General features: G+C 39.4%; 2 protein-coding genes across 4 annotated transcripts; one reads left to right on the forward strand and one right to left on the reverse strand.

Annotated features, from left to right (window-relative positions):
* The first annotated feature begins 6555 nt into the window (after positions 1-6555).
* On the forward strand, positions 6556-9705 carry LOC120010966 (E3 ubiquitin-protein ligase WAV3-like). Of its 3 annotated transcripts, none has more exons than XM_038861936.1 (3): positions 6556-6686; positions 6783-7262; positions 7362-9705. In XM_038861936.1, exons 2-3 carry the CDS (start codon positions 6912-6914, stop codon positions 9327-9329), a joined length of 2319 nt encoding a protein of 772 aa, XP_038717864.1. In that variant the 5' UTR covers positions 6556-6686; positions 6783-6911; the 3' UTR covers positions 9330-9705. The 3 variants fall into 3 exon arrangements, with proteins under 3 accessions (XP_038717864.1, XP_038717863.1, XP_038717862.1); XM_038861935.1 differs by having other exon boundaries at positions 6559-6686; positions 6780-7262; XM_038861934.1 differs by having other exon boundaries at positions 6577-7262.
* A 1736-nt stretch (positions 9706-11441) lies between these two features.
* On the reverse strand, positions 11442-14757 carry LOC120010987 (glutamyl-tRNA reductase 1, chloroplastic-like). Its single transcript, XM_038861973.1, has 3 exons — positions 14255-14757; positions 13234-13475; positions 11442-12951 (listed from the first exon to the last, which is right to left on the reverse strand). Exons 1-3 carry the CDS (start codon positions 14550-14552, stop codon positions 11821-11823), a joined length of 1671 nt encoding a protein of 556 aa, XP_038717901.1. The 5' UTR covers positions 14553-14757; the 3' UTR covers positions 11442-11820.
* Between the last annotated feature and the right edge of the window lie 550 nt (positions 14758-15307).

Genomic DNA, 15307 nt, shown 5'->3' on the forward strand with positions numbered 1-15307 from the left:
CGAAACTATAAATGATATTAATGGTTCTTGGAACCTGCATAAACTTATCTTCCATGTGACCTCACCAACTATTTAATGTCTGTTTGATTAAAAAAAAATGTCCGTCGATCAATCAATAAATAAGGTAGTCAGAGTCAGACGGTTGTAGCGAACCGTATGAACCCGTAAAGTCCAAGTTCGAGTTTCACTAATTACGAGAGGCCGATGACTTGAGTTTAAACTCATATTGGATCATCAAATGATAAACTTGGATTGTGTCATTCTCGATTATAAAAAAAAGAGGATATGCCTCTAACGAATTCCCTACATCAATTGTGATCAACTCAATTAACAATAAAACCTTTCAATCAATTATATTATGTGGGAAGTTGTTTATTGACAATCATAAGTTAATTAGGTAATGGTTAACTAATTATTGGATAGTTGGCTATAAACAATGTGAAGATACCATGCATGCAGATGCAGAGCCCTTGTGACAAGGCCACGCAGCCACCAGCGCACTCAAGAATTAATGTTTACCTTCTAATTGTAATGATCATGCTAATGACACCATCATCAAATCTGAGTAATCTTGATTAATTAATGTGATTAAGTGATTTGAGATCCCATTACAGAAAATATAATTGTACAAAAGTATTAACTTTTTGGGGTATAGTTCTAAAGTTAAAAATAAAAAATAAAAAAGAATTGGTCAAGCTTGTACTTGAGGGATTCCTTCATGGTTGTGATCACATTCCCACATGCTTACTCTTCTCTTCCAGACTTCCCACGTGGCATTTAGAGATCATCCACACACACACATATATAAATAATGGGAATAGTCTAGCTTGTTATCTTTCAAAATTTAGGATGTAAAGAATCTCATATGAGATTGTGAGTTTGATTTCTAAACTGACGGATCTATTTCCAAGTGTTTTGCCTGAGTCTCGACCCAATTAACTTGTAAAGCGGATTTGCGCGTGTCTAATTATATATATATATATATATATATATATATATATATCCAAAAAGAGACAATAAAAATCTTCAAAAATTGTAAGACGATTAGGGTTCCGATTGATAAATTAAACCATGCCCGCCCAATGTAGGGTTATGATGTAATTATGTGCATAAGAAGATGGAAGCAACTTGGATTAATTAATGATTAGATATCTCTTTCAACTATGCCGCATGTGATGATGACAAATTATAAATCAACAAGACCTTAAACCTACCATTTATAATAAATAAATTTTTTTAAAAAATACCTTAAACCTACCATGAGAATTGAGAAATGGGTTGTACGTTCTCTCAATCTCTCTTTTTCAGAATCAATTGCTTTTTCATGCATGAGACAGAATACATGCTAAGTTGGCTGAACAACTCACACAATGTCACGTGACATGTGCCACGCATTTTCATTCAAAAGCCCATCATTATAGACTATGACTTTTCGACCGACCTTCAAATGCAAATGCAAATGTATTTATTTATTTCTTTATCTAATTAGGTGCGTAATAACAACAAATTAATTAAGCATATGCATATAGATAACACACACATATATGTAAAATATTTTCATGAGTATATCTATTATATATTCATACTTCATGTGTATATATATATATGCTACCATCAGTGAATTCTAAAAATTCAAGTATAATTGTAGAGCCCCGATCCTTGAATTTGTGGGGGTTATTTTTAATTTTTTTTAACATGGTCCTCTTATTAATTATTGAGCAACGTCTCCATAGCCAGGTGTTGTGAAACGTGTGTACACGTGCCCTACAATCAAAATCACACCATAAATGGCCTACTTTATATCAATTTTGTTTTGTCCATTAAAAGGTAATAAATAATTTAATTTGACTTTTTAAAATTGGTCCGCATTATTCATAAATTGGCCCCTCTACGTTAATAAAACATAAATGAAATAGTTCATCTTCCTAATAAAAAATTTACTTTGACCTTTTCAAAATGGTCCTCCAAAAATCTTTTTAAATACAAATACAATATATGACACACCACCAAATCAAACTTATGAAAGTACAGGTGTCAACAAGCCTCACGCAGGAGGCACAAATCAAGTCCACGCAGGGGCAGACTAAGCCCACGCACCTTCTTATAAATATTCCGATGAGATGAGACTAAAACCCATGACCTTAGTCAGAGACATGCAAAGTAATTGTCACTCAACCAATGGCTCATTTTGCAAAAATCTTAAATACTTCTTAATAACATTTTTTTAAAAAAATCTTAATAAAGCAATGGAGAACATTATTCATAAATTGGGCCCTCTAAATATATATTTTTATTTTAAAACGTTAATAAAACATAAATGAAATAGTGCATCTTCCTCATAAAAATTTTAAATCCTTTTCAAATTTTTTTTTTAAATTTGACTTTTTCAAGATGGTCCTCCAAAAATCTTAAATACGTCTTAATAACATAAAAAGAAAGTCTTGATAAAGCAATGGAGAACATTATTCATAAATTGGGGCCTCTAAATATATTTATTTTAGTTTTAATATAATGAGAAAACATAAATGAAATAATTACATCTTCCTAATAATGTCCGGAAGTCAGAGATACATATTTGAATGAACATAAAGGTGTGATGCCACGTGGGTGTCGGACAAGGCGCCATTTTGATGACTTGGGGCATCCCACATGGTTTGCTTGGGCCACTGTGGCAGTCTAGATGGGCTCCACGCCGAGAATCAGAGAGAGTTCCGCGGACGGCCCGCTTATCAACACCATAAACTAGAACCTCCTTCTTTTTGTATGGGCCCCTAAGCTAAACTTATTAGACGCAAAATCTAACAACATTAATATTCAATTTTTTTTTAACTGATAACGACATGATATACTTTTGGTAGTTTTACATTCGTTATGAGTCTAAATTGAGGTCCGACACACAAAACCCAACAACATTAGTATTCAACATTTTTTGGGTGACCAGAACAATATCATACAAGTTTACTCTTAGAACATTTGATAAGGGCTTAAATTTAAATTAGACCTGCACACATAAAATTTTTCCACCAGACGACATGATAAATAGTGTCCCACAAGAAAACAATATAAGTTAGACTAAAACTCAAAATTGGTCACAAAGATATTGTTTCAAGTGGAAATCGAACACAAAATTTTTTGAGTCTATATGATTTGACCCCAAAGATTCACCCGTATTAGGTTATCAACCAAGTGGTTATTAATATTCAACAATGTGGGTTACTACGACAAAAGAAGAACAAATTAACTCCAATGGATTAATCTAGTTTAGTTGAGTTTCATCAAGGATTATTGCTTTAATGTCAATTCATTGTCCTTATATGAAGATGCTCTAATACATAAATTTCAGACTGAATGAGTCAAACATATATAACGAAATGGGGCCAGGGAATTTTGGATAAGGATCCTAAATAATATATACACACATTATATATCCTTAACAAGTTGTTCTCACTGAACTTGAAAAGCCGGGAAGATAGACTTTACCCAATTTGTTGAAGAATTTCACCTTCTTCAGATTCGGCATATCTTGTTCACTTTGCTTCTTCTCTAAAATTACCATTTTTATATTACAGTGGACGTTAACGTCAATCACAAAAGTAAAAAAAAAAAAAAGTTTAATTTCTGATACAATTCAGTGCACATAATTGAAGGCACAATGTAAAGTTTTGCCACACATGTACATAGTAATTAGAGATAAGATATGCTGTAACTGATGTGTGACTTATGACCACATAATCTTAGTTTGTACTCAGTTGTTCAAATGTAAATTTGAATTCAAGTTTTTAACAATTATACAGAGTTTTAGAGATATGACATATATATGTAGCACTCGACTCGGGTGGGCGTAGCCTGAAGTCTTTATAATGTAAAGTTTGGTGATGCTAGACGAGTTACCAAGTGGCGAAAGGATTAAGTCTTTTGTCCCACATCACCTAGAGGAATATATGAAGTACAAGATATAGTATGCTAAACTTTCAAACTAGTAACACGTATTTTTACTGGTCTTAAATTAGTATGAGCTTGTGTTGGGTCTAACAAGATAAAATCATGCGATCCAGTATAGGCTGATACAAAACAGACAAAGTGTTACTAATACGGAGAGACGAGCTGTTACAACTTATAACAAAGTTGCAGTCTTTTCACACAACCAACGGTACATTGATTTTTGAAAATGATTGCATCTTTGTCTATATGTCATCCAAATTGAGTTATACAAATCCGACTTGCGACAAAATCTTAACATACTCTTACTTGTACTCAGTTGTTCAAATGTAAACTGTGGATTCAAGTTTCTCACAAATCTAGGGAGTTGTGTAGATGTAACAATGAATCGACAAGGCAAGCACTTGGTGCAGTGACACAACAGTGAATATATTTCCTGTCTTAAGGAGGTTGAGTGTTGTAGCCCAAAACACGAGCACCATGACAAATTGGCAAAACACAGCTCTCTAACACACTATCAAGTCTACAAATGTCAGCTCCGAATCCATAAACAAGGCAAAGTTGGCAAACCTTTTAGATATAGAACCTACTTTCTTTTAATTTCCACACGGCACCGTTTCTAGAAAAAAGTGAAAACCAAAAGGTGGTGGAATTATAACGTAAGAAGTGGCTTTACTTTGCCTAAATATAATTAAATAATAATAATTTGTGTAATTAAATAATTATTAGTTTTAAGATTGGTGGTCTCATACTTTATTCCCGGGAGGAGTTGACATTTGACACAAACCCAGTGTCTCCAGTTTCTTTTTGTTGTAGTTCCCTATGACCAGAAAACGTCAGCAATGGACCTATCATACCTATACATACATACATGCACATATATATATATAAGTGTAATGCATGAATTGACGAGAAGCTGGTGCAACCAATGGCGGTAAAATACGTAGGGGGGACCCACGTGAGTGTCGGAATTATTGACTTTATGACACAACACTCTCACTCATTACTGTCATGTCACTGCTGGCGATGCTATTTTCGGGAAAGGTACCACCACCTCGACCAGCTGAACCGTGACTTTATTTATTTAATTACTGCTTACAAAAGTACTGCGAGCTTTTAAGCAACTAATTTACTGTTCAGTGGTTAAATTTCAAAGCCTCTGCCTCTTTCAACAAATGGTACGGTAATTAGCGGTTGGGGCCTGCAGTGGAAGTGAAACTGCATGGCCTGCAGTTTAAATAACAGCCGTTGTGTTCTGTTTACCAGTGTGGTCCACGTTACTTCTAAAGTTCAGTAAATGAATCACACTGTTGTGCTTCTTCTGCTTCAGGCCCTGCAGTTTGATCCCTTCTTAACCCTGGTAAATAAAGGTCAATAATTTTTTTTAACTGCCAACTATCATGCACTCGTTCTTGCAATTCGCAAATGGATCACTACAATACTCCATACTAGGTCTGGTTAAAATGGGTGGAATAACCAAAATATTGCCCTGCTTTGGATTTTTTTCCTATTATCAGAGAGGTTGAAGGGATTGAGACATGGATGATGGAACCCTATTTGGTCAGACCCGGACCCGCAATAGGCAAGAAGGCAAGAAGAGACGGACTGAACGAACAAGCAAGGCACAAAGACCTAAAAATGGGGACTGGAAAGGGTGGTCTCCGAACCACTGACACCAATGGAATGGAAGGGACAATGTGGGTGTGTGAGCCTCTGCCATCAAGTTGGGTGTGTGTGTGAGGCTGCGAGTGTTTAATTGTCTTAACTTTTGTACAGTGATATGGTAATTAAGATTCCAAGATATGCAAAGCTGGACCCTGACATCAAGGTCATTAACACACTGGTTATATCATTTACTACCACTCTAGGTTTTGCCCCATCCTAGGTTCCTCCTACTCTCTCTTAATTCTTACTCCAACGACCTTTATCTCATCATCTCCAAATGGCCCTACCAAACCGATTGAGATTATCATCACCAAATCATATCATCTGATCAACGGCTATTATTAGAGTAACAAAACAAAATAAGTCCATTTGATTACTACTCGAGTATTATGATACTTCATTTGATTACTCAAAAAAATCTTCTACTCCAACCCAACTAAATAAATGAATAATCATTTCTCAAAACTCTTGTTTTCATATGTGAAACTTCAAAATCCATCAAATATCGTCGATCAAATTCTTTTACAGGCCTAACTGTCATTTTGCTTCTCTATCATCTCTCTCCAGGGATCAAATTTTGCATCCAAGAAAGGAGATTATCATTTGCTATTATCTTGTTTGTTATGTCTTGGCGACATTTTGACCATTTTGTTCTCCATTTGCATCTCCGGTTGGAAATGCTCTTAGCCCACAAAGATCAAATTTCAACTTCCACCCGCACACTTCGAGATTGGAAGCAAGAAAAGCGTGTGTCAAACCTCCAACATATATGAAGTCTCTGCGCTGTGTCATGCACATCGCTTGGGAGCGAGTGGAGCAGGGAAGTCACGAAGAGCATGGAGAATATAAGCCATGGCGATGACCGGGGTTAAAATGAAATTAAACAAAAACGTACCGGTAAAATGGTAAATCCGTAATTTACTGCTTCAAGCGAATATATAATTCAGTTGAATCCCCTCTCTCTCTCTACATAATCAAACCCACAGCATCACGAGAGGCAATAGATCTCAAGCCTTTTCGTCGCAGAGATCCTTTTGGGCTGAAATATAGAAAGTGAAAACACAAATGAGAGAAAAAAGAAGGTTTGGTCTTGGGTTCTAGTACTTATTAATCTCTTCTACTTTCTCTGTTTGCCTTTCTCGTTTGATCCTATACCTTTTTTTTGTCTTCTGTAGCAGTCTGAAATCGATCTAGAACAAACAAAAACTTCCCTGTTATCCCCATCTGTACAAAACGATAAGGAAAAGTTGGGGATTGTGATAAAGAAGGATTTGAAAAAGAGAAGAAGGAAAACTGGGTTTGTGAAAATGGGCACTGGTTGGAGAAGAGCATTTTGTACAACGATCCGTCGTGACCCAGATAGTGTAATTGCAGAGAAACAACAAACAAGCCCAAGTTCTAGTCCAGGACCCAGAAGTTGTACCAGGCTTGGGTTCTTCTCCGGTGGAAGCAACCCCACTACTCCTCGTCTCCATTCTCAACCAATCTCAAGCCCAAGCTTGCGTTGCAAGACCACTGCAGAATCATCTTCTACAAATGAGAGTCCTAGGCTCCAGTGCAAAACCAACCCAAAAGTCACCAAGAGTTTGAGTTCAAACCCAAGTTCTCCTCGATCTCCCCTCAAATTGTCCCTGTTCAAGAACAGCTTCAAATTCAGGGTAAGGATTTTGAATCTAATCGATCGCATTATCAGTCAGTGTTTGTTTGTGATAGATCTGTTGTAACGAATTTTGTTGGATATGATATTTGTGTTGCAGAGTAGCTGTGGAATCTGCTTGAATAGCGTGAAAACAGGTCAAGGCATGGCGATATACACAGCAGAGTGTACACACGCCTTTCACTTCCCCTGCATAGCAGACTACGTTCGTAAGCATGGTAAACTGGTTTGCCCCGTCTGTAACTCCGCTTGGAAAGACGTTCCTCTGCTCGCAATCCACAAGAATCTCCACACTGAATCAAACCGGGAGCTAAACGAGGCCGTCGATCCTGTCCCTGCCAAACCAAACGTCCAAGCCATAAACATTCAGCCCCAGATTGAGGAGAAGAAAGTAATTGAGTCTTCTCCAAAGGCAGTGAAAACCCCCAAACATGAATCACGACAGTTGTCTCCTAAATTATCCGATTCGAGATACTACGATGACGACGAGCCATTATTATCTCCAACCGCAGGTGGTAAATTCAATCCGATTCCAGAAGCCGATGAGAATGCCGAAGAAACAGAGGACGTCGAAGAATTTCAAGGATTCTTCGTGAATGCAAATCCAATTCCAAATCCAAATCCTCCTGAATCTTCCCTCAAATCTGACGAGTTGCCAAACAGCGGCAGAGATTATCGTAATGTTCAGGTTGGATTGTTTCCAGAATCCACCGTGGTTTCCGCCGGTCGCGGCTACGAGACTTATGCGGTTGCACTGAAAGTGAAGGCACCGCGACCTCTTTCACCGACTCACAGCTCCCATACGGCGCCGTTTCTGGATCCATCTCTTCGCGCGCCCATAGACTTGGTTACAGTGCTCGATGTGAGCGATAGCATGACTGGGGCCAAGTTGCAAATGCTGAAACGAGCCATGCGGTTGGTGGTCGCTTCTCTCGGCTCGACTGACCGGCTTTCTATCGTTGCTTTCTCAGTCAATCCAAAGAGGCTATTGCCTCTGAGAAGAATGACTGCTCCAGGTCAGCGCGCGGCTCGGCGCATCATTGACAGGCTTGTTTGCTGTCAAGAAGGGACCGGCTTGACAGAGGCTTTGAAGAAAGCAACGAAAGTTCTCGAAGATAGGAGGGAAAAGAATCCAGTGGCTAGCGTCATGTTCTTCTCAGACGGTCAGGATGAGCGGGTCCAGACCAGTACAAGCCATCAACGGCAGATATACAGCCAAGTGTCTTCGACCCAGTTTGCTCATATTGAGATCCCAGTCCATGAATCTTGGTTTGGGCGAAGTGGTGGTTACGGCCAGGAGACGGCGGAGGGCACGTTCTCCAAGTGCGTGGGTGGTTTGTTAAATGTCGTGGTGCAAGACTTGAGAATTCAACTGAACTTCGCTTCTGGCTCAGCGCCAGCGGAGATCTCGGCGGTTTATTCATTAAACGGACGGCCCACAGTGCTCAGCTCCGGATCTGTGCGGCTTGGCGACCTTTACGCCGATGAAGAGAGGGAACTATTGGTTGAAATGAGGGTCCCATGCGCAGCTGTTGGGGCTCACCACGTGATGTCAGTTCGATGCCTTTACAAGGACGCCGCGACTCAAGAGGTTGTGTACGGAAGAGATCAGGCTCTATTAGTTCCCCGGCCCCACGCCGTCAGGTCATCGGCGCCGAAAATCGAACGGCTGAGGAACTTGTTCATCTCAACCAGGGCCGTCGCGGAGGGTCGGAAGTTAATCGAACACGGAGATTTAACGAGCGCGTATCACTTATTGGCTTCGTCTCGCGCTCTGCTGTTGCAATCGAGCTCAATTCCGGTCGACGAGTATGTGAGGAGTCTGGAGAGTGAGCTGGCCGAGCTGAACTGGCACAAACAGAGACAGATGGAGCAGCAACAGCAACAGTTGATGCAGCGGCGGAGAGTGATGGATAAGGATATGATGGTCGTGATGGACGAGAATGGTGAGCCGCTTACTCCTGGGTCGGCTTGGAGAGCGGCTGAGAGGCTGGCTAAAGTAGCCATGATGAAGAAGTCGCTTAATAAAGTCAGCGATTTGCACGGCTTTGAAAATGCTAGATTTTAATTTGTTGTTTAATTGTTATTTTTATTCGTTTTCTTATCAAATTTAAAAAATGAAAAAAAAAGAGAGGAGATATTATGGAACCGGACGGCGCGAGCCTTTCTGTTGGGACATGATTAGGTCAGTGTGGCCATTTCAAGTTTAATCCACTAGTAATTAAAGGAGAGAGTGGCTTATATGTTAGTGTTCATTAGCTACATTCGTATTGTTTTATATCCGAATTTAAGGTTGTAAAAAGACCTTATCCATTGGGGTTTGTTGCCTAGAAAAAGGGGTTGGATTTGGCCTATTTTTGTAGCAAAAGTAGGCCAGAATGATTTGGTTTTGGAACTTTTGGTAGCGGCAGAAATGATGAATGAATCATTTTGTTGTTATGATATTTTTTGCTTTAAAGAATCACAAAAAGGTACTCTCTGCCCTTATGGAAGTTATGATGGGGCATTGGGGCTATGACTAATGATGCCATCTATTTACTTTGTTGTTTCCATGCCCTATTATATGTGTCATCATCATTTCACAGCCATGCATTATCACTCTTTGCTGGATCATATCATTCCGATTGCATCCTCTCATTTGAGCGTTCCTTATTTTAACCACGGATAAATAGCTCAGTTAGCTATACATATGAACTTAAGGTGGATGGTTATTTCAGTATCTTATTAAGGTCGAAAGTTCAATGCAATTGTGAGTATTTTTATGAGATTTTTTTGATCTCATGGGCTATAGCAAACCTCCGGGATAGGGTTAGGAGTGATGTTTCAACCACATGAGTTTCGGTCAAGTCTTACCTATCATTGATATGGTGTGAGCTGTTCTGGAGGTTCGAAGTTTACATCAAATTAACTATCCAAAAAACATGCCGACTTGGGTGGTTCCCTCGTTAATAAAAAAAAAGCTTGTTATTTGAGCTTATTCCAGACATTGATACGGTAATATTTCAGTAGTACAGAAAACCATGAAGTGGAATAGATATGAATTTTGGACCCCACTTAGTCTTATCATGCAACCAACCACCATGGACAAGTATTATTACTGTGGAAGAGGTGGGTTCTTGTACAACCACAGAATGACCAGTGCTGTATAATCCATGGACCGTCACATTCTCTGGGAACAAAGAAAGTCCAAAACACAGAAAACAGTGTGTGTTTTCTCCTCTTCGCAGTTCCACTTGCTGTCTTTAGATTCCCCAGCTGTAGCTGGGTTTGTCTTTGTGGGTCATTTCCTCAAATGATCGACAGTTGAGGCCCTCTCAAATATCTACCCACATAGATTATAGAGTAGTATTCAATTATTCATGGTGGAATTTGGTTCTCTCATTAGCCATTAGGTGCCCATGATCTTCCATGTTATTGGTCCAAAGATAATATATGGGCTTTGGGCCCAATTGGCTAAACTTCGAAGGCTGGCCAATCGAAATGTGAAAATGGTCGTCAAGGACTGGTCTTGAGCTCATAAAAGTCTATGATGATGATGATGGACAGTGGCCACGAATCCGATGCTGTGTGAGAGGCCCAAAATATCCAAGTTCTCTCCATTTGAGGATTTACAAAGTCGATAGGGGGTTCAAAGGGGATGCATTGGCAATATCCTAATTAATTATCTCTTTGGATTTAAGACATACGACATGAGAGGTCAAGAGCTCGAACCAACCAATTAAGATATTTTCTTTTGGAATCTTGATTCAATGAGTTTGTCCCACTTTCAAGCCTCTATCTGCATATGCCCAGTCTTATCCGTTGACGGACTAACCCGAAGTTTACGCTCACTCAGTGGGCGGGGTGGTTCTCGGTTACGAAAAAAAAGCTGTTGAGAACACTTTTAATAAAGGAAAGATGTAAGAAGCTTTGCAAGGTACTTTACCTGTTCAAGTATGCAGCTAGCAGTGATTTGTACTCTTTTAACTTCATCCATGGAAGTTATAATGTTATGTCCATTAACTTTGACGTTAATCATCCCTTCAAATCCAAAGTATTGTGAGAAAACACGTAAATCAAATGTTTTGCTGACAAAAGAACAAAGCAGAAGACTTTGCAGCATATTTTTCTCTGTATTTCTTGGCCGACATATCCCAGGCTAAGTTCTTCAAATAGGTAAAAAAATCCCGGAAAGACACCAGAAACAAAAAATTAAGCTCTATATTGGCAATAGCAATAGATTAATTACAGGTAACAGTATCTTGATAGTACATGATAAATTCCAGCGAAACATTGGAACAAGGATGCTGCTTGTCTCAACAGAGTATGCTACGAAAGCCGGATCGATGGCTGCTAGCAAATGTTTCCAGAGTCCAGACAAATGAAGAATTTTAAATACAAGTTAGGGAAACTCGTACACCAACAAACAGAATTAAAGATACTCCACAGGGACCTATTTCATCCAAAGTCCAAACAAATGGGAAATGGTGTGCGTAAACTCACAAGAACACAAGGAAGCTTTCCTCTTATTTAATATTTAGGAAGTGAATCTAAGTATCATGGGAGAGATGTATGAAAGCTTATTTCTGGATTTGTTTTTCCTTGGCTCGAATCTTCTCCTCCAATATAGATAATTCTGTCTCCAGGCTGAACATTCTATTAAGCGCATGCATATTCTCAAGGGTTTCACTCAAAGTCCGACTGTCACTTCCATCACATCTAAGGTGCTGCATGGGACCATGAAGAAGCTTGTTCACTATACCACGGCTAAGATCATCCACAGCTCTCCTTGTTTTCTTTGGGATATCATCACCCATTTTGGACAAGCATTTATCAAGTTCTGCAAGTCTGATTCTCTCTGCATAGGCCCTCAATTTCTTGATAGTTGGAACAGTTTCCAATGAATCCCTCCAAGCTTCGAACTGCTTTGATTCCTCAGAAATAATTGCCTGAGCTTCCATGGCTTTACGGAGCCGGTCCTCCTTATTAGCAGCAACAACCTCCTTAAGGTCATCCACATTGTACACTCGTGCACCTTCAACGTCTGTGACACATGAACCCACATTTCGTGGTACAGATATATCAATAAAGAGCCTCACACCTCCAACTTCTGGACCGACAGGGGGAAGATCCTTGACATGCTCTTTCAAAAATAACGGTGCTTCCGATGCTGTGCTTGTGAAAACCACATCAGCTTCAGCAGCACAAGTTAGCATTTCAACGAGAGGTTTATAAATAATTTCTACATCCTTCAGCTCCTCACGGATTGCAGCTACTCTCTCCTCACTTCTGTTCACAACGACCATCTTTGTGCACCCTTTTGCTACTAAGTGCTTGATCACTAGCTTACCCATCTTGCCTGCTCCAATAACCAACATTCGGGCAGTAGCATGTGCAGATTCAGGAAGCTTCATTAAGGCTAACTCAACAGCAGCTGAGCTCACAGAAACTGCCCCAGCAGCAATATTGGTTTCAGTTCTAACCCTCTTTCCAACAGTGATTGCATGCTTGAACAGTCCACTAATGTTCCTCCCAAAGCCAACAACTCCCTGCCCAACTTTGACAACCTGTTTAACTTGTGCAAGAATTTGACCTTCTCCTAAGACTAGAGAATCAAGACCAGCTGATACTTCAAAAATATGCTGGGTAGCATCCTTGTTATACAATAAAAACCGGTGCTGACATATCTCCGACACAGGGATCCCGCTTGTCTGTCAAAAAACAGGCACGCGTTAGAAACTATCACCAGAACCAAAATGTAAGGTCTGTTATCTTTGCATAGCATGTTAATATCATGGAAACTAGCCGGAGAGGGTATCATATAAGAGGAAAATGCGATAAAATTATTTAATCTATAAACAAGTTATTATGTTTAATAATTGCATACAAATATGCAACAGTTTTTTTCTCCAAATTCATCAAATAAGAGCAAAATTAAAATTTTCTATAATGCAGATGAGTAATAGGGCCACAATATAAGGAAGGAGACAAACCCTTGACATCCATTCAGTCACTTCTTTAACACCACGATGCTGAGACAGAGCTACAACGTATATCTCCATTCTATTGCAGGTGCTCAGAACAGCAGCCTCTTCTATGTGATTTAAACCACACAGTTCTGCAATGGCTCGGGGCCATTCTGCTTCAGGAATGGCAAGTTTTTCACGCATCTCAACAGGGGCAGTATGAACACTAAGCCCAATTACGACAACACTGCTTCTTTCCTTCGTATACCCTACAAAGATAAATCATAAAAAATTTCATCAAGCAGTACAGACGGGAAAGTAGAACCAAGCAAAGTCCAAAGCCAACACAATTTCAGACAAAGGAGGAGATTTCAACTTGAGCTGCAGTCTCTATATATACTTTACGAAGCTTGGATATATAATAAAACGAAGAGCTCACAGATTCCAGATTACAGAAATGGGTTCTCTATTATTCACATCACATACAGATATATTCTAGAAATTAACATTTCAAATGCATGGATAATTGGCAAAAGAATCAATTCCCTAGTTAGCTAACTAATTCAATGTAATGAAATCATAGAGCATGTTTGCAGGGACTTATTCAATTTGAAGGACTCAACACCCACCCAGACACGGACAATGACCCTGCAACATTTTCTTCTCTTAAATCCTCAATTCAAGTAATTCCTCAGATTTTTACATTGCAAGAGTTTTAAGCTCTCATTCTGCTCGTGCAATTAGAACAAACAATTGGAGATGGCTCGATGGTTATATTCTGGAATTAATTGCATCTCAACTTAGTCCTCCAACTATACAGCTCTTCTACGATGGACTAAACTAGCCAATATCATTGTCATCCCGAAAGAAACTTCCCGCACTTCCTATTTCATTATGAAGTCTACAAGAAAGCAGATTTGTGGAAAGTTTCAGCAAAATCAAAGCTTTGACGACCAAATTCGCAAAATTCAACGTAAAACACGAAAAACAAAATCGAGACATTTCACAGAACACATCAAAATTGAGAAGCCAACAAAAGAAAACATACTGTCAGCGCCGGAGATTTTGAGCTGTTCTAGAGCAGAGATTGTGGAGGCATTGCTGGGATCGACCTTCCCAGACTCCACCGTCACATCTGAAGCAGAGACGTCACACCTAATCCCTCCTCTCTGAACCAATGCTCTCCTGCAATTCCGAGTCGGTTTGCAAAGCAACCTCACTTGGTTACTCGAATGGCCCCTCAACGCCGCCGCAGCCGACGAAGATGACGACTTTGAAGAATTCAACAACAATGTCTCAAGCTTAGCACCAGCCAAAGTGGTGGCAAACCCACTCGCAACAGCCATGACGATTTCTGTCTCCTCCAAACCCTAACCCTAGATATACTTCAAGGAGAAGAAGGAGTCAGAGATGGAGGTGGAAGGAATTCCAAGTTCCTGGAAAGAGAGAGGCGTGTGGCCGGCGTTGAATTGTGAAAAATGTGCGTGTGTTAGTTTGGGTTTGGTGGATTATTGACTAATCTCTCACTTTATGCCCTGTTTGGCATTTTTTTTTTCTTTCCAAAATTCCCAAGTGGAGAAGGTGAGTGAGGCCGTAAGGCATATAGGAAATCACAAGACGATGAGGGGATTGCGATTTCTCTTTATAATCTGAATTCTGATTGGCAGGTGAAGCGCACGTTATATCCACACTCCCAGTCCCTCCACAAGTCCTAATCCAAACCAATATTAGAAATCAATATTTTGGGCTTCAATAATAATATTCATGTATTTGTATTTTTGAGGTTTTGTGAGTGTGAGTTGGAATACATTCTCGTCACGCGCTACGTTTTGCCTCAACTTATCATGTTGTCATGTGGGAAGTTTTTGTGCTTGTGAATCTGACGATCCGAGTTTAGGTACATATCGAATGTCCGAATGATAAATTCATATGGTGTCGTTTTTAGTTAAAAAAATTTAAACACTAGACCAAAAACTATAGTCTTGGTGTATAATTTTGTTAATGATTGTTCTAATTTGTCTAGATGCCTGTTGGAGAGATTTAAACATGAGTCTTCCTGCACATACTCGCGCTCGTATACATATGTGCTTTAATATACATA

This window comes from Tripterygium wilfordii, chromosome 12 (assembly GCF_013401445.1).
Source record: "Tripterygium wilfordii isolate XIE 37 chromosome 12, ASM1340144v1, whole genome shotgun sequence".
NCBI lineage: Eukaryota > Viridiplantae > Streptophyta > Magnoliopsida > Celastrales > Celastraceae > Tripterygium > Tripterygium wilfordii.

Coding starts and splice junctions, on each gene's coding strand:
- LOC120010966 (XM_038861936.1), top strand. CDS start 6,912: ATGGGCACTGGTTGGAGAAGAGCATTTTGTACAACGATCCGTCGTGAC. Junction 7,263..7,361: donor AGAACAGCTTCAAATTCAGG/GTAAGGATTTTG, acceptor TTTGTGTTGCAG/AGTAGCTGTGGAATCTGCTT.
- LOC120010987 (XM_038861973.1), bottom strand. CDS start 14,552: ATGGCTGTTGCGAGTGGGTTTGCCACCACTTTGGCTGGTGCTAAGCTT. Junction 13,476..14,254: donor CAAAATCTCCGGCGCTGACA/GTATGTTTTCTT, acceptor TTATCTTTGTAG/GGTATACGAAGGAAAGAAGC. Junction 12,952..13,233: donor TGACTGAATGGATGTCAAGG/GTTTGTCTCCTT, acceptor GTTTTTTGACAG/ACAAGCGGGATCCCTGTGTC.